At 47.1% G+C, this 22,988-nt stretch overlaps 1 protein-coding gene across 1 annotated transcript in view; it reads right to left on the bottom strand.

Annotated features, from left to right (window-relative positions):
* LOC8027170 (lysosomal acid lipase/cholesteryl ester hydrolase) overlaps positions 1-22,108 on the bottom strand; it is a 41,784-nt gene extending 19,676 nt beyond the window's left edge. The window contains exon 1 of the mRNA XM_042293670.1: positions 21,983-22,108. Within this exon, the coding sequence (XP_042149604.1) occupies positions 21,983-22,108 (126 nt within the window). The remainder of the gene's footprint in view (positions 1-21,982) is intronic.
* Positions 22,109-22,988: the final 880 nt, after the last annotated feature.

Raw genomic sequence — 22,988 nt, 5'->3', positions numbered from 1 at the left:
TGCCACTTCGGGACCACTTTTGATGTATGGGCGGGATAGGACGCTAAACACAACAGTCGAAGACGCGATCCAGGCACCATACTATAGAACTACCATTCTCTGTCCTCTTATGTTAACGTATTTCAACAGTGGTTTCTACGTTAAACAAATAAAAAAAGAAATAAAGACCCAAATTCAAGATAACGGACTAAGGACCATCAACCAGGTGCAGGATGGAGAATAAAAATCAAGGTGATTTATATCGTGATTTAAATGAGACTGATTATTTAAATCAAACCTTTCACACCAAAATAATCCCCAAAAATATTATTTTAGTATTTCACCGTTTGTTGATTATTTGATGCTTTCTATTGGCATCAATTTTCCGGTGAAATCAAGGTATTGTAAATCAAGTACTGTTTATATTAGGCTGAACACGGATCAAAGCAGTGGTTTTCAGCAAATCACGACGTTCATCTTTCTTTCTGCCAATCACTTTTCTCTTGCAAGTAAATAAGGAGGCGGCAGAAAGAAACTAACGATAGAAAATTAATGTCATATTGGAAAACAAAAATAGAACGGAAAAAAAAAGAAATTAATCTTTTTCAATAACTAAAAAAAAAAATAAGCTGTTGTCGTTTTACTATGGCAGGGTTTACTTCTCAAGAGTTGGTAATTCAACTGTATTTTAAATTTACAGCAATGGTAGGCTACCGCATTATTTTCAGTGATAGGACGGATTGTCCAATCAATCTGCCATGTTTGAAAGTACGTCTAGTAATTAGGAATAACTGTTTTATAGCTACAGTGATTTCAACCAGTGCAATCTCATTTATATAAAAAAAAATCTGATATTGATAAAATAAATCTCACTTATTTTATTTTTTAATCGGGTTTTCTTTTTTTTTTTTTTTTTTTTTTTTCTTCTTGACTAGGTCTGTTTGCAAAGTTCTTGTTCTTACTTCTATTTCTGTTAAGTATATTGCCGCGCCCAGTAGGCAGCGCGGCCGTAGCCTAACGGTTATCGCGCTTGCCTCCCACGCGAAGGGCCAGGGTTCGATTCCTGGCCGCGGCTATGCATTTTTGTTAACACTGTAATGTGATGTTCTGGTGAAATCGAGAACCGTCTAGCTGATTCGAGGTCAGAATTTTCTACGCGTCGAACCTTCTACGTCGAATGCTCCAGAAGCCAACTTGTGTACAAAAGCGGCTCCGCAGGCAAGCCGGACTCAGTTTCGCCCCAGCGTTCGACTCTGCTCTTACGCCGACTTCGACGCCCGCGACGCTCTGTTACTATCTTTTGTACCCTTTTATTTTTGGCACAAGTTCGCCACATTAAAAGTTATTTATTCCCGTTTATTTCCTTTTATTTCGGTCACCACCCGTGACATTTTGGTGGAGGTGCGGGGTAGCGCATGCCCGTGCAGCGTTCCCCTCCCAGGGCCCGCAGTGCAAGCCCGATTCCGAGCCCGGTGAGAAGACCACTCGACGCGGAACCTGAAACCCGGACCAGTCGCCGCACCCAAGGTCTACACCCGGAATACGGACTTTTGCCACCCAGGACCAAGCAGCCGACGAAGCCGACGATGGACGGCCAGCAGTCACAGACCCCGGCCGCTCCTGCCTTCATCTACCTGCCAGTCGCACCCCGGACTCCGACGCCATTCCACGGGGACGCCCACGAAGACGTCGAGGACTGGCTTCAACAGTACGAGCGGGTGGCCCAGCACAACCGATGGACGGACGACCAGCGCCTGCAGAACCTTTACTTCGCGCTCGAAGGAACGGCCAGGCACTGGTTCGAGAATCGGGAGACATCATTGATCTCGTGGACCGCCTGCAAGAATGAGTTGAGGCGAACTTTCACAAACCAGTATCGACGGGAGAGGGCCGAGGACCTTCTTCGAATGAGAACCCAGGGCGCAAACGAGACCATCACCAGTTTCGTCGAGGATGTCCTGCGCCTGGTCACTCGCGCCGACCCTCAAGCCACCGACGAAAAGAAGTTGCGGATCCTGATGCGAGGCGTACGAGATGACATTTTCGGAGGCCTCGTCCGCAACCCGCCGACCACCGTCGAAACGTTTGTAACAGAGGCGACCAACATTGAACGGGCCCTGCAAGCACGAGCCGCTCACTTCCACCGAGCTCCTGCCGTCGCTGCACCCACGCCGTCAAGCTGCGCCCTCAACACCAATATTCCGGGGATCCGAGAAATAGTCCGGGACATCGTCCGTGAAGAACTGAAGAAGCTGATACCTGCCGCCGAACACCCAGCTTCACTCTCGATCGCCGAGATTGTTCGAGAAGAGGTCCAGCAAGCGCTCCAGCCAGACGTTCTCGCCGACGCCGAACCGAAACCACCAGCTGTGACCTATGCCGCCGTTGTTCGTCGTCCGCAGCCTCCTATTGCTCGGCAGTACCCAGCTGCACCCCAACGAGAAGTCTCTTCGCTTCAGTACGCGCCGCGCCAAGAGCAGCGTGGACTCCGAAAGACCGACGTGTGGCGCCCGGATGACGGACGCCCGGTGTGCCTCCACTGCGGGGAGGCTGACCACGTTTACCGGAGGTGCCCCTACCGCCAGCTCGGCCTGCGAGGATTCGCTCCAAACGACCGTCGACCTCGTTTTGGAGAACGACCAAGGGACATCGAAGAATACCTCCGTCGCCCTCCGTCACCAGCGCCCACCGCACCACGAGGTTCCCGTTCTCCATCCCCCCGACGTTCCGCGTCGCCTTTCCGTCGGTCGCGCCGTGACAGCCTGTCCCCCCTATCCCGTCGGGAAAACTAAGTGCGGCAACGCCTGGAGGTGCCGTTGCCGAAGACGACCCGAGTAAAGAGCCTCCAAGAACGCCGGAGCGCTCCCACTCTCCCGACGTCACGCATCGCTACGACGCCCCTGCAACGGTGTCCAACAACCTAAACGTCGTCATCGACGGCCACGACGCATCGGCACTCGTGGACACCGGAGCACACTACTCAGTCCTGAGTGGGTCCTGAGTGGGAGGCTCTCCCGCCGCCTTCGAAAAGTCATGACGCCGTGGGAAGGACCCCAAATACGAACCGCCGGAGGACATCTCATCACACCAGTCGGGAGATGCACTGCTCGCGTCGAGATCCACGGTGAAACGTGCCCTGTCAAGTTCGTCGTTCTGCATGACTGTTCGAGGGACGTTATCCTCGGAATGGACTTTCTCTGCGAGTATGGCGCCGTCATCGACCTCGGAACAAACCGGCTGACGCTACGAAGACCTGCTCCACCAGCGGAGGAACCCCAAGCGACGTCACCCACGGTCCGAGTCCTCGCAAACCACGTAAACCTACCACCGCGGTCGAGTGTTTTCGTACTTGTCGGGATCGATGAAGCTTCCTCTGGCGAAGTTCTTCTCGAGGGAAGCCTCCAATTGCTCCTGGGAAGAGGCATAGGCGTCGCAAGGGGAGTAGCTGAACTTCAGGATGGGCGGACTGTGGCCCTCGTGACGAACTTCCGAAACGAAACGCAACACCTCACGAAAGGTGCAGCCGTGGGCCACGTCGAGAAACTCCGAAACCCCGCCGAAATCACCGCGATTACTGACGAATCCTCGCCGCCCCAGCAAGACAGTACGTCGCCAGCGCAGCTCGACATCGACCCTAAGCTTCCGGACCCTAAACGGCTTCAGCTGGTTAACCTCCTCGCCGAATACCGCGACTGCTTTGCGACGTCGTCGAAGGTGCGCCAGACCGCGGTTGCCAAGCACCGCATCGTTACCGAGGACGACGCGCGCCCTGTGCATCGATCGCCGTACAGAGTCTCCGCTAAGGAAAGGGAGGTGATCCATCAGCAAGTTTAAGAGATGCTGAATGACGACATCATCCAAGCTTCAAGCAGTCCATGGGCCTCTCCAGTCGTGCTGGTTAAGAAGAAGGACGGAACTCTTCGGTTCTGCGTGGACTACCGGCAGCTCAACACGGTTACGAAGAAAGACGTCTACCCACTCCCCCGCATCGACGACACTCTAGACCGGCTGCGCCACTCTCGATACTTTTCATCGATGGACCTGAAAAGCGGCTACTGGCAAATCGAGGTCGACGAACGGGACCGAGAGAAGACAGCCTTCGTCACGCCGGATGGACTGTACGAGTTCAAGGTGATGCCCTTCGGACTATGCACGGCGCCAGCAACTTTCCAGCGTGCCATGGACACCGTACTGGCAGGGCTGAAGTGGCAGAGTTGTCTCGTCTACCTTGACGACGTGGTAGTATTTTCAGCTGACTTCGACGAGCACTTGAGACGACTCCGAGCTGTTCTTCAAGCCATTCAGACCGCTGGACTCACACTCAAGCCGTCAAAGTGCCGGTTCGCCTATGACGAACTGAAGTTCCTTGGCCACGTGGTTAGTAACGAAGGCGTCCGCCCAGACCCCGAGAAGACTCGCGCCGTCGCGGCATTTCCAGCGCCGACAGATAAGAAGGCCGTGCGAAGATTCCTTGGACTTTGTGCCTATTATCGACGCTTCGTTCGGGATTTCGCAAAGATTTCCGCACCACTTACGAATCTCACGAAGGACGCCGAGAAGTTCGAATGGGCAGAGGAGCAACAGCAGGCGTTCGACGAACTCAAACGACGACTCCGGGCTCCTCCTGTGCTTGGACATTTCGACCAGGATGCGGAAACAGAAATTCACACGGACGCAAGTAACGCGGGACTGGGCGCAGTACTAGTCCAAGTGCAAGAAGGCATCGAGCGAGTCATCGCCTACGCAAGTCGGACATTGTCCAATGCGGAAAAAAATTACTCCACGACTGAGAAAGAATGCCTTGCGGTCGTCTGGACTCTGGGCAATAACGAAGTTTCGTCCGTACTTGTACGGGAGCCCGTTCCGTACGGGAGCTGATTCGACGCGTAGAAAATTCTAACCTCAAAATCGGTTACAAGTCAAGAAGGTAGGAGAAGCTCCTCCCACAAGTGTGATGCGCCCGTTTCAAATCTCTCCGCAGTCGAAAGAAGAGTTCACTGGAAACGCTCCTTGTTCCGCTTCAATGGATTCCCACTTGTCTCCGATCCCTGAAAGCGACCTTTGTATTCATCGGAGTGGGAACCGAGCCCCTGAAAGCAGCCTTTGTATTCTCGGGGGGGGGGGGGGGGGGGGGGGGGGGGGGGGAAGCTAATCCCCGAAAGTCGTATTTGTTTCCGTCGGTGGGGGAGAACTCTAATCTCCCTCTCACGGCTTCCACAATGCTAAGTCAAAGTCCAAAGATAAAGCAAATATGTACAGAAAGGCAAGACCCTCCTCGCGCGTTGGCCGCGACGTCACGGGAGCGGTGGGACGCTCCCGTGACGGAGGTGGCGGAGGGATATCTGATTCCCTTTGAGGGGCATTTGCCGCTACCTTCTTAACCTGTAACTGACTATAGACGGTTCTCGATTTCACCAGAACATCACATTACAGTGTTAACAAAAATGCATAGCCGCGGCCAGGAATCGAACCCTGGCCCTTCGCGTGGGAGGCAAGCGCGATAGCCGTTAGGCTACGGACGCGCTGCCTACTTTGCGCGCGGCATTATGATTTCTTTCTTGCGTGTATTTGCAACGTCTCTTTATTTTAGGGCTCGAGTAGCCGATGTCGTCAGCAGCGTGATTAAATCCCCATGCAGCATAATTTATGCATTTTTTCTCTCACTTTATTCCACGCATTACGAGTGAGAGAGGAAAGTAGTGTCCTGTAAGACCGCCACTTATCTTACTATAAACGTCGAACATCACTTTCATTATTTTTTTTTAAAGCATGTAGTGCTTTTTAACGTTACCCCCCAATCCCAAAATGTTGTCAGTCCGTCCGTCGGTGCGTGCATTTTCTGCTAAACTTAGCGGAAAAAGGGGCGTCATGTGACCTATCCACCTTGAGGAAATTGACGGCACATCACATTTAGGCTATACGTCAACTCAGTTGCCCCGCCAAATTTAGAGGGAAAATTCACGTCTAGTGGCCAAAACATCAATTCAGTTTCTTCGTTATCTTTAGCGGGATATTGGCATCAATTCAGTTGCCCACTAAATTTAGCGGGAAAGTCTACGTATTATGGCCTAAACACCAATCCAGTTTCTCCGCTAATTGCAGTGGGGGAAATCGATGTTAGGTGACCTCACGTCACGTGATTTATACAACCATTACGTTTCCTCACTAAATTTAGCGGGAAAATACACGTCACTTGACACACCCATTCCTTCACCAGTTGACTATAAAATGCATTGCATGCATCATGGGACTCTAAAGATAAAGATGGCTGCCCATTTTTTTTTTTTTTTTAATCAGGTTAAGTATGCATGAAACCTTTGAGCACGGCTAACTTTCAGCACTCCTTTTTTTTAGAGTGCAGCTTTCAGGCGTCCGTTTCCGGGTTGAACGGCGCGTCGGCGTAACCGCACGTTGCATTATGGGATGTTCCCCATAATGACGTCACACGTGACGTCACGCGGTACGTCACGAGGGTAAAACTTTTCCGCTGAATTTAGTGGGATATTTCCCATAATGACGTCACACGTAAAATTGACGCGTGACGTCACCCGTCAATTGAGCGAGAAAATTTTCCCGCCAAATTTAGCAAGAAATTTAGCAGAAATTTTTCCACTAAATGGGAGGGGTGCAGGAGAGGAGGATGGCAGGGGGAGGACGAAGAGGAGGAGCCCTTTCACTCCGAACCCTCCCCTCTTCCTCCTCAAGAGCTGCGCTCGAATTGTAAACGTCTTTCATTTTTTCCTCTCGTGTTAGTTATTTTTATAGTGATTTTTTTAATGCTTGTGTATATGTGGATATATATATATATCTGTGTGTATCTGGGAGTATACATTTTTGACATTCGGATATTTGTACTTCTCAATTATCCGTAATAAGATGCCTCCAGGAATCTGAAGGCTAAATTAGATAAATAAATAAATAACTTAAAAATAAAATTAAGTAAAGGAAGTCTATTTACAAATGGTCGCACTCTCAAGTGCTCCTCATTTTATTTCATTTCGCAATCCCCGCTTCGTTTAGCCAGACAGCAAGGTTCGTTAAGGGTACTCCGCCGATTTCTTCATGGTCCCCGATTTGCTTGAAATTTTTGCTAAACTCGCCAAACAGCATCGCCAAAATAGTATCCCAAATATTGAGCTAAAATAATTTTTTTTTTCACGAAGTTATTGAATTTACAATTTTGGTCCTCACCCTGTTTTTCAAACTGAAAGTCTCTACTGGCAACAACGAAAAAGTGACGTCAGTGGAAGTGTAGGGGTTCACTCTTTGGACTGTAGAATTTGTTCCCAACTGATTCGAAGCAGTTTCATGGTGTCAAATGAATGCTTGGGAAGCTCGCTCCAGGACCCGCGCTTCAGCACGGAACAAATGATTGGCATATTCTATTTTTTAGACCGCTCGCCCGAGTGGCAAGCTGGCCTTCCACTGACGTCACGACACTGAAAAGGGCGGGTATATTTTAATATTAATTTTTGCATCATTTTCATTTGCCGATTTCGCAATAACTATTATGAATTTCACGATACTAAATAGCATACCAGAAAGGGTAAAGGCCGGGGAGTCAGAAAATATAGTTAGTTGAGGTAGCTCAAAAATCGGCGGAGTACCCCTTTATTAAGCCGCTCTTGAAAGTTGGTATCATCGTGTTTGACGTCTGTGCTCTGAACGCCGAATTGTTGTTTTGGAGTGTAGTTGTTTAGAGAGACGGCGAAAAACGGCAGACGCGTGTGTCGGGCGTCGCCACTTGTCAGCGTCGCGCTCGTTTTGAGACGCGGCACGACGCACTGGCGGCAGAAACGGCGGCTCTCAGCTGAGACTGGGGGAAAGCGCTGCTAAAGCCAGCGCACGAGCTGAGCGGGACTCAAACCGCGTCTCTCAAGACGCTCACGCGCCTCAGCCTTTTTGCAGTGCTTTCTTTCATCCATTCTCTCACCTGAGAGACGCTGTATTGGAAAGGAGATCGAACGGTCGCGCCACTAGCGGCATGCTACAAGCTGTGTGAACAACAAACCTAATTTTATTGTTTGTTGTTGATCAGAGAAATCGAAGATGACGATTCGAAGGCCGCTTCTCGTGCGTCCAAAGCACTGGTCAAAGCGAAGCGCTCGTGCCCAGACCATGCTAGGCGAAGTTCAATTTCTTTGTTTTGTTGTGTTAGTAAACACCGCGCTGTGGGGACAACTTAGGGACAACAAGCTCGATAAAGCGCCCCCTACCAAGTACTGCAGAGCGTACTTGGTAGAGCGTCGGTAGGACTGGCTGAATAGGTGCACGCGACCCCTTCGGATCCTTTCGTGCTCGTGATTCTTTGCTTGGAACACCCGTAAATCGGGGGGGAGTTCGCATCTTCATAACTGGATGTCAATTCCAAGAATTAGGAAGATCGCGCAAGGTTTTGGACGCTCTTGTGGATTTGGTTCTCCACTGGGTCAGACCAAAGACGTCATTAACAATATCTAGAGCGGTCAGACCAAAGACGCCATTAACAATATAAGATATACTTAAAATTTTGAACTTATTTCACGTATTATATTAAAAAAAACATCAAATTTATTATTCATTTTATTTTAATGTGTTGCTAGTGTCGCACTCACTAGTTAGAGCGAACACGCTGTATATTAAAAAAATGGTCATCGATCCCCCGATGTCCAGGTATATGCATCCTCATGCACAGCAGCGTAGTATAATTCCACTCGAAAAATAAAAAACAAAAACAAAACAGCTCCAACATCATACGTCGACATCACGAGCTGGTTATCCCGTCCATGCGCCGATTCTCGTAATTAAAAAAACCCGCACGTTCACATTCGTGGAAACCAGGCGCGGCTCGGGTGCCAAAAGGAAAACTAAAAAGAAAAAAAAAAGAAGTCGATCGTCAAGGGGTGTGTTATGTTGTTACGATCTTGAGGAAACGACCTTGTGCAGACCATGACCACTTCCTCGGGGCGGGCAATCGTGAGATTTCCTTTCTTCGGCTTACGTGGTTTGTAGAAAGGGAAAAGAAAATTATGATATATATTACGCTATTACCGGGGCCTATCGACGACGCGTCTCGGATTAATAAAGGGTCATTTTTTCTTCCGTGTCAACAACCCTGCCATCCTCCCGTTCCAGATCAACAAAAGCGGGATAACTCGTCGATTCATGTTTGTGACGTCATGCCCAGGCGGTGCCGCTGAGTGTCTAAGTTGCGCGCGGAGCTGAGAAGTAACGAAATAAAGGTACTTAAGTTGATGTACTGTTAGTAACCTTTTGGATAACTAAATACGTTCTCATTTAAAAAAGGAATATTCGGTAACCATGACTCTGACGTAGTCAGATTTCAACAGCACCTATAAAACTTAGTTCAATTGCAGTAACTTCTCTAAATTACCCAAACGAATCCGCAAGTCCGCATTGATGGAGAGATGTCTCGACGAATTGGAGCGTGCTGGTCATATGTTTTGCCCTGTCTTGGGGTCACACCACTTATACCTCATACAAAAGAGAGTCTACATACAGATTCGAACGCGAGTCACCTCGAGATATCCGTGCTTTGAATGCCGCACGGCAAGGAGTTCGAGAAGGAAACTTGGCACGCGGAATTCGAACCATGGATATCGCGGTGAGTCCTGTTTGCACACTGTGCTTTGTAAAAGAAAAAATTGGGGTCTGTGCTATGTTTATGCAGTCTAGAACTCTGTCTGCCTCAACGGGCGACTTGTCTCCCAGCTATAGGTGAGAAATTTAGCCAGTGCAGTACAAAACGCTAGCCTAGGGCCTTTAACGTGGACCACGCAGTGGTTATACACGACCGCACGCTGATGCGATGCTGATCGAGATCGAAACGGGCAGGGGTGGGGATTGAACCCAGGATCCCTGGGATCTGAGGCTCGAGCTTTCGCTCCACGTGCTCCGCGCTACTGCATTTTATGTGATGACGGAGAGAAGGTATGTTTATTTACGGAAAAGCAAAGAGGTCAACCTGTTTGTGAGAGGTGGTCTGCTATTTTGCGTGAAAAGGAGGAGAGTAGAGAGACAGCAGACAGAATAGAGAAGTAAAGAAAGAGTGAGGTCACACATATACACGTACCCCCCTCCCCCACTCACATGCATACACGAACAAATATTTACGCACTCAAAAATTTACGAAAAACGAATAGCCGCACGCAAATTAAAAAGAGTGATGTTAGTTTACAGCTCTTGGTTGTTTCGGGTATTTTTTTGCTGCTGAGGTCCAGGGACCTAATATATGGCTGAGCTCAATTTTCTGATTATGTATGTTCAAGGATTGTTTTAATGCTTCTTTTTTTCGTTTTTTTTTTTTTCTTCGGGGGGGGGGGGGGGGGGGGACTATAGAGTGAACAGTGCCAGAGTACATGTTTAATGTCGTGTGTTGTTGAGCATGCTGTACAACGCGGTGAATCTACTTGAGCGATCATATGAAGATATTTTCTAGTAAATGCCACACTCAGGCGTAATCGAGTCAGCACAGTTTCTGTTCGTCGTTTTATATTTCTCGGCATTCGTAACTTTAACCCTAAGTCAATATATTTTCTTAAGTATGCATAATTGTAACATGGATCTGTCCATAATCTGGATGATATCTCTCTTCCAATTTTTCGGACTATATCATTTGCATCCGTCCTTGACAGAGGAATTGCAAGGGTATCATCGACTTCGAGGGCGTCCCTAGCAGCTTTTTCGGCACAGATGTTGCCCGGTGTGCTACTATGCCCCGGTACTCACTGTAAGACAATTTCATGTCTCTGACACCTCGCATCATAGAATTTCTGTAAAATGTCAAATCAGTTGAGCATTCAGGTTATTCTTTCTTTTATGCATGAGTGCATTGAGAGCGGACTCAGAGTCTACGAATATTGTCCAGTTTTGAGTGCTGATGTAGGCAGCAGCTGCCCGGATAGGCGCAAGTTCAGCTGCCGTCGAGGATGTAATATGGCTCAGTTCGGTTTTGATTGTCGTGGCAGTTGACGGAATATAGGCTCCAATGGATGATGATATAAAGTTGGTTGACCCATCCGTATATATCTGTCGCGATGAGAGATAGGCATGATGTATATACTCAAGTACTAGCTGCATCATAACAGGTGTTGGAGTTGCTGTTTTTTGCGTAACACCGGGATGGACAATTTAATGTCGATAGAACTGCACGTCCACGGGGCTTGCTGCGGAGTTTTAGCTAATTCAAAGTTCTTTGGAATGCATACCCTTGGAGTTGCGAGATGACCTGCGAAAAGCGAGCAGAGGGTTTAACCTCCGCAATATTCGTCAGATGATGTGCCTGGCTGCGCGCTTGATGTTGTAGGTGAACTCGAATACTGTCTTGGGTTCTGAGGATACCGGGCGAAATCGCTGTAGCCTCAACAAGAGTTCCAATGTTTGATGTGCATTTCGGTAATCCTAGGCAAACGTTCAGAGCCTGTGCTTGAACACTTTCGAAGTCTTTCATTGATGACTTGGAGATACCATGAATTACCGAAATACTGTAGTGTAATAGTCCGACAAAAATACCGTTGTAAAGGGTCAAAAGTGCTCTTGCTGAACAATGAGCAGTGTGACGCCGGCCTGTGTCGCTTTATTTTTGTCTATGGGTAGATGTATAAGGCACAACCCCTTAAATCGGGCGGCGACTTGCGCCACCTTGCCAGTGTTGACGTATTTGGCGTCAACACCGGCGCCACCTGTTGTCACTACCGCAAACGTCGGTACTTGAGGAACGGGTTGCCAGATCGACTACACTTAATCTCTTATGCGGGAACCACTTTACCGCTTCACTGGTGCGGCGTACGGAATAAACGCTCGATCGGTGCGGCTAATAGATCTAGGCAATGCGTCGCTGAGCCTCCAAGGTTATCGCCTTTTGTCAGGTCAGACTCGGCCCTCTATCGCTCTGAAATGCAAATGGTCGACATTCCCCGTAGGCGACGTCATGAAGCGGCCATGAACGGTTTATGATTAGGATGAAGGAAAAACCAATCGCGGAAAAATCAGATGTGGAGGAGAGGAAAATTACCCGCCGACTAAACTACGGAAGAAGGGACCAGTCATACATCGTCAAAAGCGCACCAACTTAACCCATCACGTACAGGAAAGGCACAGTAAAGCGCTTTTGAGACCGTTTGACTGGTCCCGTGGGCTCGTCTGCATCCGGACGTAAGCTGAAACGAAGTAAAGATGTTTGCAATGGGCGCCGCCATCTTGCCGCTAGTGTGGGTAGATCGTCTGCTAGTCAAGCACTGCTGAGGCTTACCCACAGCTTCGGCAATGCGCGACCATCAGACAATCTACCTGCACCAGCAGCAAGATGGCGGCCCCCCTCCCAAGAAAAAAAATAAAAAAGGAGGGCGTGGCGAGTCACGTGCATCTCATTATCCCTCCGCAGCCAATCAGATTGCAGCTTTGGCTGATAAGACGGTTGAAGAACCAATCACGAAGCAAGATAGCATAAAGGTAATAATAAGCCACGTGACGGAATCATCTGCGGACAGGATCGCAACTTCGTCTGCTTTTTTTGCAGGGGTTGTGGTGACGTCAGAACGCCGAGCTCTGATTGGCTATGATTGTAAGATAGTGGCTCAGGGCAGCTTGCTTTGAGGTATAGAGTATCGGTACTCCAAAACGTCTTATCGGCTATTTAGCCAGCTCAGCCATGATCAGCTCGTGAAGCCGCCGTTCGAAACATCTTTGCTTCACACGTACAAGTCGGACCGCGGCTCTAATGCTGCTATTTTGTAACGCATCGGTTTCATATGTCTGCGACAAACGCGACATAGCCGTGAAATGTGTCATCGCCCCGCTGGGACAGGCGAACCAAACAATGCCATTGAAGCGTTCCTAATGACTGTGATTATTGAGCAGCCTTGAATGTATACGAGGAAGTGCACGACTCGACAAGTCGAATCTCTGACGGCTTCACGGTCAGTCCGAAGGCTCTCCGTCCGCGGTGTAACGCCTGCGTTATTTTCTTTCTATTTTCCGATTTCGGATAACACGGCTGAGTAACGTTGTTGACGCAGCTGTACCAACTCCGGCACACCTCCGCTCTTCACCCTCATTCTCTTGCCCTTTCACTTTTTTTCCTTTCTGTTCGGTTGAAGGATGCGACCTTCACAGCAGCCATACTGCTCTATCTTCCGCTGTCTATTCTGTAACGTATCCAGTTTTGTTTTGTTTATTAGTCTATGCTCATGCACCGTAAGTATGATTCTACGTCAACCGCCTTATCCCATGCAGAAATCTGTCCGTCCGTCCATCCCACTGATCTCTATTGTATAGTAGGCTGGATCGCGGACCACGGCCTCGGCAGCTGGGGCCGAGTGTAGCCACCGGCGGCCATTGATTCACACTAGCCAATGCATGGGACTCTATGGGAAGAACGAGAAAAAGTGGCATTTCCCCCGTTTCTAGGGTGTTGTCGGCACTGAAACTTTTTGGATGCTTTTCGATAAGCCCGTCAAATAGCTTGCGTACAAACATTAAAACTGGCAGCCCTCGCTGTTCTTATAAATAAATATTTTGTGGTCGAGAATGACTCCGCTGTAATGCAGCTCAGTGAGGCGAGAGTTACTTAGAGTTACCGCGGGGTCGATGGCGGTTTCATTGAGTTGGGTTTAGCAGACGACAAGCTCGAATGTTTTGCTACGCGGAATTCGCTCACTCACGGAAAGCCTCTGTCGAGATGGAACTTCTTTTTCATTCATCAACTTCTGGACTTCCCCGAGGACGGTATCATAGACGGCAAGTTCCTTTGTTTACTCCACTAAGAGAGCAAGCTTGCCAGCTTAGGTGCAGGTGCTCCGGTAAGTTTGACTTGTTTTAATCGGCGTTCGAAAGTTTTACAAATACCGATTCGATCTCCAAACACCCGACATAAGGATCGCAGCACACCATAAAATACTCGCCTCTGAGCACAGCGTACATGCTTCAATATTCTTACGTTTATGCGTTTCTCCCATGGCCTTGCGTGTATTGCCTGGTGTCAAGCGATGGCCGCCGGTGGCGACATCGACGGGCTCCCAATCCGCGATTTAGCCTACTACAATAGAGATCAGTGGTCCATCCATTTTGCCGCTACTTCACGAGACCTATACACCAATGTAGTTTTCCCGCTAAGTTTAGAGGGAAACTTTACGTCACGAGTTTATCAGCAAAATGTAGAGGTGAAATTGACATCCGCAACGTGAACATCGATTCAGCTTCCCCGCTATATTTAGCGGGAAAAAATTCACGTTACGTGACCTAAACACCAGTTTCCTTTTCTAGCTAAATTTAGGGGGAAATTGACGTCACATCACCTTGCGTCGCGTGACCTATGCATCAATTTAGTTTTTCCGCTAAAGTTAGCGGAGAAATAAGTGTCGTATGTGACCTATACAGCAGATTAGTTTCTCCACTAAATTTGCAAGGAAAATACACTTCACGCGATCTAAACACCAATAGACCTACTGCTGAATTACGAAACCATCGAGGAGAATGCTGAGAATGTGGGTCTACGTGCCGCACACGCTGATGTCTGCAGCAGTATCTGTTCTAGTGCTAAAGCCTAAAATAAATTTCATCTTGCACGCGCGTTTGTCAACGCCTTATTTCGAGTTTTTCCTTCGAATTTTTTTTAGACGAGGAAGGCGAGCGCGTGCGGCGCTTAAACCTACATTGCCAGCATTCTCCTTGATGCTTGGGTAATCTATCAAGTTTCCCCGGTAAATTTAGCTGGAAAACTGATAAGAAAGGTTCTTCACTTGCGAAATGACTGTTTAATGACTTCTAAACAAATTTAAAAGATCGCTCCATAAAATAGGGTGAGATGGGGTAAAATGAGACGCGGGACAAAATGCGACAGTTTGTGTTTAGCGCCACCTAGAGAAACAATTGGAAACGTTGAAACTTCACATAGATATTTCGTGGCCTGTACACTCTGTACGTGTAAAATTTGAGAGCCATCAGCGAGAGTTTTCCGGAGAAAATAAATGCGGGGTTGAGGTTGATGTGTTCATGCCCCGTCAAAAAGGCGCGACATTCAGCGCGAGGATTCGCTTCGAGACGTGTACCCCGGTTGGCACCGACTATTCTGCAAAAATGAGCACTAATATTATTGGTACGCTCTATTAGCTTCATGTGGAAAAAAAAGTTTTGAATAATCTGTGATTGCGTTTTTTAACGAAAAAATTATTTACGTAACGCGATACGTGCGGGGCAAAACGCGATCATCAGGCATTCCGCGTGTCAATAACGCACAAGTCTCCTTATTGCTCCTGGGCCATATGATTTTTCTCCCGGCGTCTAGAAAGGACCGAATGCAGAAAAGAAAAACCAAAAACAAGGGCTTCATGGCGCGAAAGTGACATGAACAGAGCTTTTGAAGTGTCAAGAAACAGCATCACTCCCTTCGCACTGCTGCCACACTTTTTGGCGTACCGAAAGAAACGCTTCAGATGCGAGCCAAGCGGCTCGGTGAATGTGAAAAGCAATTGCACTACAAAATAAATAAAAAAAAAACGGCTGGGCTACCGAAAACGCGTTCTTTTCAACGTTTCAAGTTTCAATAACATTTATTCTGTACCTAACATATATGGACAGAAAAAGAGAACATCACGCAGGTCGGAGAGCAGCACTGTTCTAACGTCTTCTCCCCACAACGCAAAGATGATGTTTGCGAAAGCAACGAAGAACCGTCGTTCCACTCCCCTCTAGCCCCCCCCCCCCCCCCAAAAAAAAAAAATAAAAAAACAAAGAAATTTTTTAAATTGGTGGGGAAGATTATTAGTAATTCCCCGAAGATGTGCGCACTGTCCTAGCGTTCTGCACACCGTGCGATGCGTACCACAAGAGACTGGCAGTGCTGCATGGTACGCAAAGAATTCTGGAGTCAAGCCTTCAGTATGGAACGAGTGCTTGCAATGCAAGGACTAAGCCCATAAAGAGTACGTTGAAGCTCACACATAGCGTTTCAAGTGTCTTTATTGCAAAAACTGCAACGCCTATCAGGATTTTTAAGTGTGTCTTGTTGTACCCCACCACGTTATCTCATTTTGCCCCACAGGGCAGGGCAGATTGAGACATTGCGTGACTTTCAGATATTGTAGTTTTGTTTGTAAATGTATATTTGGGGGTAGTACGTGCCAAACCAACCGGGCATCTGGCACGCCCCAGCGGAGGGCTGAGGATTCATTTAGACCCCCTGGGGATCTTTTGGCGTGCAACCTAAGGCTCGGTTACACGGCGCCTTTCCCGCAATAAGCCTCCGTCAGTTTCCCGGCACCTCGGCCGGGATTCGAGCCCGCCAACTGCTGGGAATCCGTAGGGCGACGCTTTGCCTCAGAGCCACCGAGGCGACTGTACAGTTATGTTTAATGTTTTGCTTGCTCCAGTTAAGGAACATTTACTGAGCATAGGTTCAAGACATCTAAAAATATCCCCATGATGTGTGTGCATTTTCTTTTTAATATAGAAGTAAAAATAAAAATTATCATCGAAATGAAAATAGTTTGTCTCATCTTTTCCAACATTCTACTCATGATGTAGAATACCCGAGATTGTGGTAAAAGCTGGGAAACTTGGTCGAAGAAAAAAGCCAGGGAAAAAGATGTAGAATACCAGACTCGGGTATTCAACTTCCACCAGCTCGCCTGCGCGCTCACTGTTTTTTCATTACCCTACTGCATTCCATGCAATATATAGGACCTTGGGGGTAATAATGGTCGCTGCCAGTTTTGTTTCTTCAAGTGACTCGCTGGACTCGTGGGCTTGAACGTGACGTCATTACACCATGCTGGCGATGATTCCTAACTGTCCTTGCAGGAAACCGAATTCGGTGCCGTGCGAATGGTGTGCCACATAAGGTACGCGCGTTCGGCAACAAGGTGTCGCTTCCACCATGACAGCTAATATAACGCCAGTGCGAGCCATGTAGGAGCAGTGGCGTACGAACTTGTTTTTGAGGGGGGGGGGGGGCAAACCAGGCGCCCCCCCCCCCTCCCCTCCAGGGCCGGTGGGCGGTGCCCTTGGTATCTCTTGGGCGCCGCCAGCCAGTGTTTGCCCTGCCCAGTGGCGGCTGTTTCAAGGGGGGGCAAGCGCCCCTTAATTTGCCCCCCGGTTGGTACGCCCATGTGAATGAGCCAACACGCGGCTCTGATGTGGACAAACGCAGACTTGTTTTGTAGACAACCTGTGAGTAAGTGTACACCGTACCGTACGCCATTTACGTTGGAAACTCGCGCCGTTCCCTTCGCCCGTGAGAAATATCAGATCTTGGAAAACAAAGTTTCAAAATGTCCTACTCCCTTCCACTTCCATAACCATCAGCGAGACAGTCATGGGTTTTCGTGACGTGCTTAGCTTTCATTTTATTGCCCATTAATATAATAGAGGATGCGGTTCCAGGGACTCAATGATCCATTCAAAAGCAACCATGCAATGACAACTTTTTTTCCTCCTTTTTCCTCGCGGTTTTTTTTTTTCTTTTCCGGATGGCAAGTTTTGGTTACGTAAGTGTATATACGCTTCCCGCTCGTATCAAAACAAACCAATCAAAGTTATAAGCACTCATGCCTCATTCGCGTTCCCCGCTCTCCTATTCCTCAAAGACTGACTCAAATCTCCTTATTTATTTCTGTGTGCGTACGTGCGTGCGTCTGTATATGTGCGTGTGTATGTGTGTGTGTGTTTTTCCTCCTTTACTTTATCTTTACGGCGCTTTTGAAATGTACAGATTAATTATGCTAACGTTCCGCTCTTTAGAAAGTAAATTTCGCGCATAAAAATATACCGGGAAGTCTAACGCGCCGTACAAAAGACAGTGCACAGACACTGTCTGGAGGTGCGTTTCTCTCTTGTATAGGACGCGGTCCTGACGCACAAGCCATCCAAAGGAAAAGTAAAAAAAAAAACTGTCTGCGAAGACGTTGGAAACGTACACACGTGCACCGAAACTAGTGCACGCTTTGAACAGGCTCAGCTGGTGCGTCTGCAGAGGTAATTCTTTCCCAATCTCTGCAACAAACACCGCGCGTCTTTCTGTGCGATGTAACGCACGATTTAATTCGAACATCGATTATGTAAGATTCTGAGATTTATACGTTTTAAAGATTAAAAAAAAAAAAAAAAAAAAGATTGTCACTGGCAGCGTAAGAAACTGGGGGTGCGTCGAGTTTCTTATGTATCTTACTTTCGCTCTGCAGGCTGCAGCGTAATAAATGGCGTAATAAAGATTACGCTATTTGCCGATAAAAAATCGTTTAAAAACGAAATCACGAAGCTATATACTGTATATGTGTAGGAGTACGCATATAATAAGCTACGTTTGTAAAGTCGGCAATGCCTTTGGTACTTTCTTTAATCTAACGAAGCCAAAAAAAAAAAATATTCCGACCGTAAAAAAAAAGAGTATTTTTACATCTTTCGCCACAAATACTACACCACAAAAACTTCAGTTCGACGTGTACAGCACCCTGGCGTCGAACTGACTGTCCCAAATATTGTGGGGGACTCAATAATGGTGCGAAATAACTTATTAAACAGCTAAAGTATGTAGCAAACCCTTAAAGAAAGAAAACGAAAAAGAAAAAAAAAACAGGTTTTGCTCTAGGGCCAAGTAAACCCTGATTCTATATATATATATATATAATTTTTATTTATTTTTTTCAGTCACAGGTACATTAGTTTTTTCTGTTTTTTTAATAACTTTTATTATTCGGTTATCAATCCGCTCGTGAAAGTTGGTACCGTCGGTTTTCAACGTCTGTGTGCTGTATGTCCAACTGAAGTTTTAGGATGTAGTGTATGTAGCAAACAGTGTATAAGACTGAACTTTTTTTTTTTAAGTGTGCAGAGTTGTTTACAGCTTTAGAAACACAAGGTATACGGCTTACTACCTTGCCCCGTCTTGCTTCGTGATTGGTTCTTAAACGTTCTTATCGGCTAACGCAGCATTCTCATTGGCTGCGATCCGATAATGAGATGCTCACTGTCAGTGGGTGTAAATAGAGAGAGGGTTTCTGTTGCAGGCGTATACGCTAACATTGCAGCTTTGCTTGACGCGATAGGATAATATAGATAGCCTGTCTGATTAGATAAGCGGTATCTTAAACCGAAAGTAGTCCTTATAATTTTTTATATATATATAATTTTGATAGAGTAAACACAGGCAATAAATCATTAGCTGGGGGTAAAAATAGGGAGGGGGGAGGTTAGGACTTCGCAGAGATGACAGTAATTCACGTACTATGCACCGAGAAAGTGTGAGAGAGAGGAGGACACGAGGGAGCGCGGGGTCGTCAGAGAACGACGAGCCCTGATTGGAAGGATTAGTGGGTACGACTACATAAGGTTTCACATAATTTAAAAAAAGTGGCTAACCGGTTCAATGTGCCAATGGTTTTTTCAGCGCCTCAAAAATTAACACAACTTTGCCCGCGCGTAAAAAAGGCAAGCAGTAACAAGATGTCATGTATACGGTTAAGCATGTCAACAAGTTCGTGGATTGCGTTGTGGGTGTCATCTACAAAATTCCGTTGTCATGCGGACGGGTTTACATAGGACAATCGGGACGCTGCGTCAACGAGAGAATGCGTGAGCATGCGAATTCCCTGCGGTCAATGACCGGAGGTGAGGTGCTGGAGTGGAGGCGCATGCTATCGAAAAAGCTGGCGCGGGGCACTGTGTCAGCCAACCTTCTGTTTATCTTCACAAAAAAGAGATAGATTTAATAGATGACTGGTGAGCGACACGCCATTAGTTGTTTCGGCGTTGGTTGGCTGTGTGGTGTTTTCTTGTTTGAGCCGTTTTTAATAAAACTTCAGTTGATAGTCAGCGCTTGTCCTGTGCTCTTCTCTCGTCGTCTTCGTCTTTTTGCGCGCTGTTTCCAATTGCCGAAAAAAAAAACGCCTAAGGATAGCGGTCTTTCTCTCCACTGCACTCCCCGAACGCGTTAAAACGCAGAACGCAGGTGTCCGGTGTTTGGCTCTCGCATTCGAACGCATTCGACGAGTGCAATGGAGACAAAGCCGGCTAGCTTCAGGTGTACCCACTAATCCTTCCAATCAGAGCTCGGCGATCTGGCGTCCCCTCCTCTCCCTCTGTTTCTAGCCGTATAGTTTTAGCGTACAGAGTTCAGTAAGTTATCATTTGTAGTCGATCATGCCAGCACTGTTAATAACCACACAATCGATGCCAGCTTTTCATGATAGGCCGAAAAATAAAGCTAAGACCTAATATTTGTAAGATTGTGTTTTCAACAGTAGTACCACAAGCTGCAGTCGTAAGGGAAATTAATTGCCATACATCATACATTTGAATTAATATTCAGTTCCATCCACCAACAGGAGATAGTAGTGTTCTGAGATTTAATTGTGTGAACGTCAGAACCGCCTGGATATTTTTCCGTGTTTTTGGTGTTTAATTTCGTTTCAAATTCGGAAAGGTCCTTTTTTTTTTTTTTTTTTTTTTTTTTGGGGGGGGGGGGGGGGGGGGGGATGGGGTTATTTTTTTATAGATTTGGTTTTTTGAGTTAATAAGTTATAACGTAACGAATTTACATAAAAAACACCGAAACGATAGAAAAAAAATGCGCGGCCCTCTTCCCCCCCCCCCCCCCCCCCCCCAACCCAAATAAAAAAAAAAGAAGTTAACACCGAAAACACGGAACTCTACTTTTAAACAACGGAATCGTCGGCAAATATAGCGCGTGGGTCAAAGGGATCAATGGCCCTTTGAAAAGACGGCACGAAAATCGGGAGCTTAACGTATCGCGCTGGGATTTACTACAGAGGTGTCCGAAGTTGGTGGATGCTTTCGCTTAAATTTTGGAAAGATTGGCTTACCCGACTAAGTTAAGAAAAATCAAATATTATGTTTTTCCTGTACTTTGCATGACTACAAAAATATTATGTGTTACTGTGGCACTTATTTTGAGCCAAAGTAAGTGAAGAATAGGTAAGCCAATTCTATTTCAATTTCAAACATTTCTTTAATCGTAGTAAACGCTAGAATACCCACACCGATTTTCTGGTGATTTCGAGATAATTTCTTCATGGGCAAAACCAATTTTTATTTCTTTCTTTTGACTACGGTGGTTCCATATATTCATACTCTCAATTAATAGATGCACCAGCTTCGAGCACCTCTCTAGTAAATCCCAGCGCGATAAATTAAGAAACCAATTTTTGCGGCCTCTTCAAACCGCCATCGATCTATTTGATCCACGAGGTATGAATGTGGAAATTTGCTTTGGTAAGTTCTTACGATCAGAATTTAAAAAAAAGGGAAGGAACCGGGGCAGAGGTGGCACTCTGAAGTCAACAGTGACCGACATAAAGTGATTGACTTTTCCGGCTATACTCTGCGACTTTCAAGTCAAGATAAAATATTTTTATAAATAATGAGTATGGGCTCCACTTATGTAGTAAGCGTTCGTAGGGCGTCCCATCAAAAGCCTTCGAAAAGTCCATGAAGATGCACTGTCTGAGATCCGTGGTACAGAGCTGAGTGAATGTTGTAGTTCAAAACTAAATGCTAGGTATCGCGCGGTAATTATTGACGGAATTCATGTTGAGTAGGTATACTCCCAATAACTTCGTAATCAATATGTTTTATCTATCGTTTTTATTACTTTTCATCATTTATTTACAAATTGCGTAGAATAGGTTTCATCACATATTTCTTATTGCATCGCAAAATAAAGCCTCTCTCGAAAAAAAATGCAAACACATCAAGGTACTTTAATAGCAAAGGCTTTACGGCGATCTCATAACTTCCACGGAGTGTCGTGGGAGATACGTGCGCAAAAGCTTGGATCAGAAGATAATACTGTACTTGTACCACCTTGTGTGTTGTTCTGCCACATATACATGTGGCAGAACAACGCGCGCGCCTGACTGCGCCTCCTGGTAACGCTTCAAACAACTTCACGAGACGCAGACTATATACGCGGCCAAGACGGCCACGTGTTCCCTCATCAATCAAAATCGGTCACTCCGACGACCGTATCACATCAAAAGTTTTGACTCACGATGTCGGTGCACAGCTTGGAGTCGTCGTAGCCGATGCCAGTGAAACTCGTCGTCACATTCACTGCCGCCCGCACACTAGTCAGCACCAAACCGGGAATGAGCTGCGCGAGCACCGATGACGTCATAGCCGACGTCGGATAGTCAGATCACTATCGAAATCTATACTACCCAATCTATAACATCACTTGGGTCAGCCTAGAATCGGACATGGACGACCTTAAATTCCTAAGGGGTGACTCCCACGAGAAGAAAAGAACAGCACGAGGTACGGATTCGAGCCTCTCTGGCGGCAGAACACTTTCTGCCCCTGCTTTCGCGAGGAAGGAACGACCTGGGGCAGCCACCGCTTGCCGCTATGTCGGTTTCGTTTTTTCCCTTTCCCGATCGTAGCCGGCCTCCCTTTCAAAGTCGCGCGTGCGCTCGCGGTCACAGCTGACCAATCACGGCGTATAGAAGAACGAAAGTGTGCGCTGCCAAGCGGCTGCGTGGTTGGATTGAGCCGATGCCAAGTTTGTCGACTTCACCCGTGGTTGGGTTCACCTTCGTCGGAGGAATCCGGAAAACAGAATTTCTGCGTCGTTCGCACCCTTTCTGGTACACTTTATATCAGCGCTGGAGATCTTCCCAGAGGCATAGCATATTCTATCGAAGAGAAAACAGCGAGCTACCTCGCTAAATGGAAATACTCCGTTTTTCTTTCGGACCGACGGCACAGAAACGACGAAAACGGTGACGATGCACTTTTTGGGACTGCTTGATTAATTTCATGTGGACGTCTTCTGCGGTCGGACTTATCGATTTTCTTTTAATTATTATTGTTGTTATTATTTTTTTTTTGCGCAGCACTCGCTTCAGCGAAAAGCTGCGTGCTGCGTAAACATCGCACGATGAGCGTGTCACTGAGAACTTACACGGCGCATATGAATGACGTGTAGGTGTAAACATACGGGTCTCCAGAGAACTTGTTTGAGAGGGTGCGTTGGCGCATTTAATGTTACTTATGCA

This window comes from Ixodes scapularis, unplaced genomic scaffold (genome assembly GCF_016920785.2).
Source record: "Ixodes scapularis isolate PalLabHiFi unplaced genomic scaffold, ASM1692078v2 PGA_scaffold4__175_contigs__length_147842914, whole genome shotgun sequence".
Classification (NCBI taxonomy): Eukaryota; Metazoa; Arthropoda; class Arachnida; order Ixodida; family Ixodidae; genus Ixodes; species Ixodes scapularis.
This window is presented reverse-complemented; position numbering and strand designations above follow the sequence as displayed.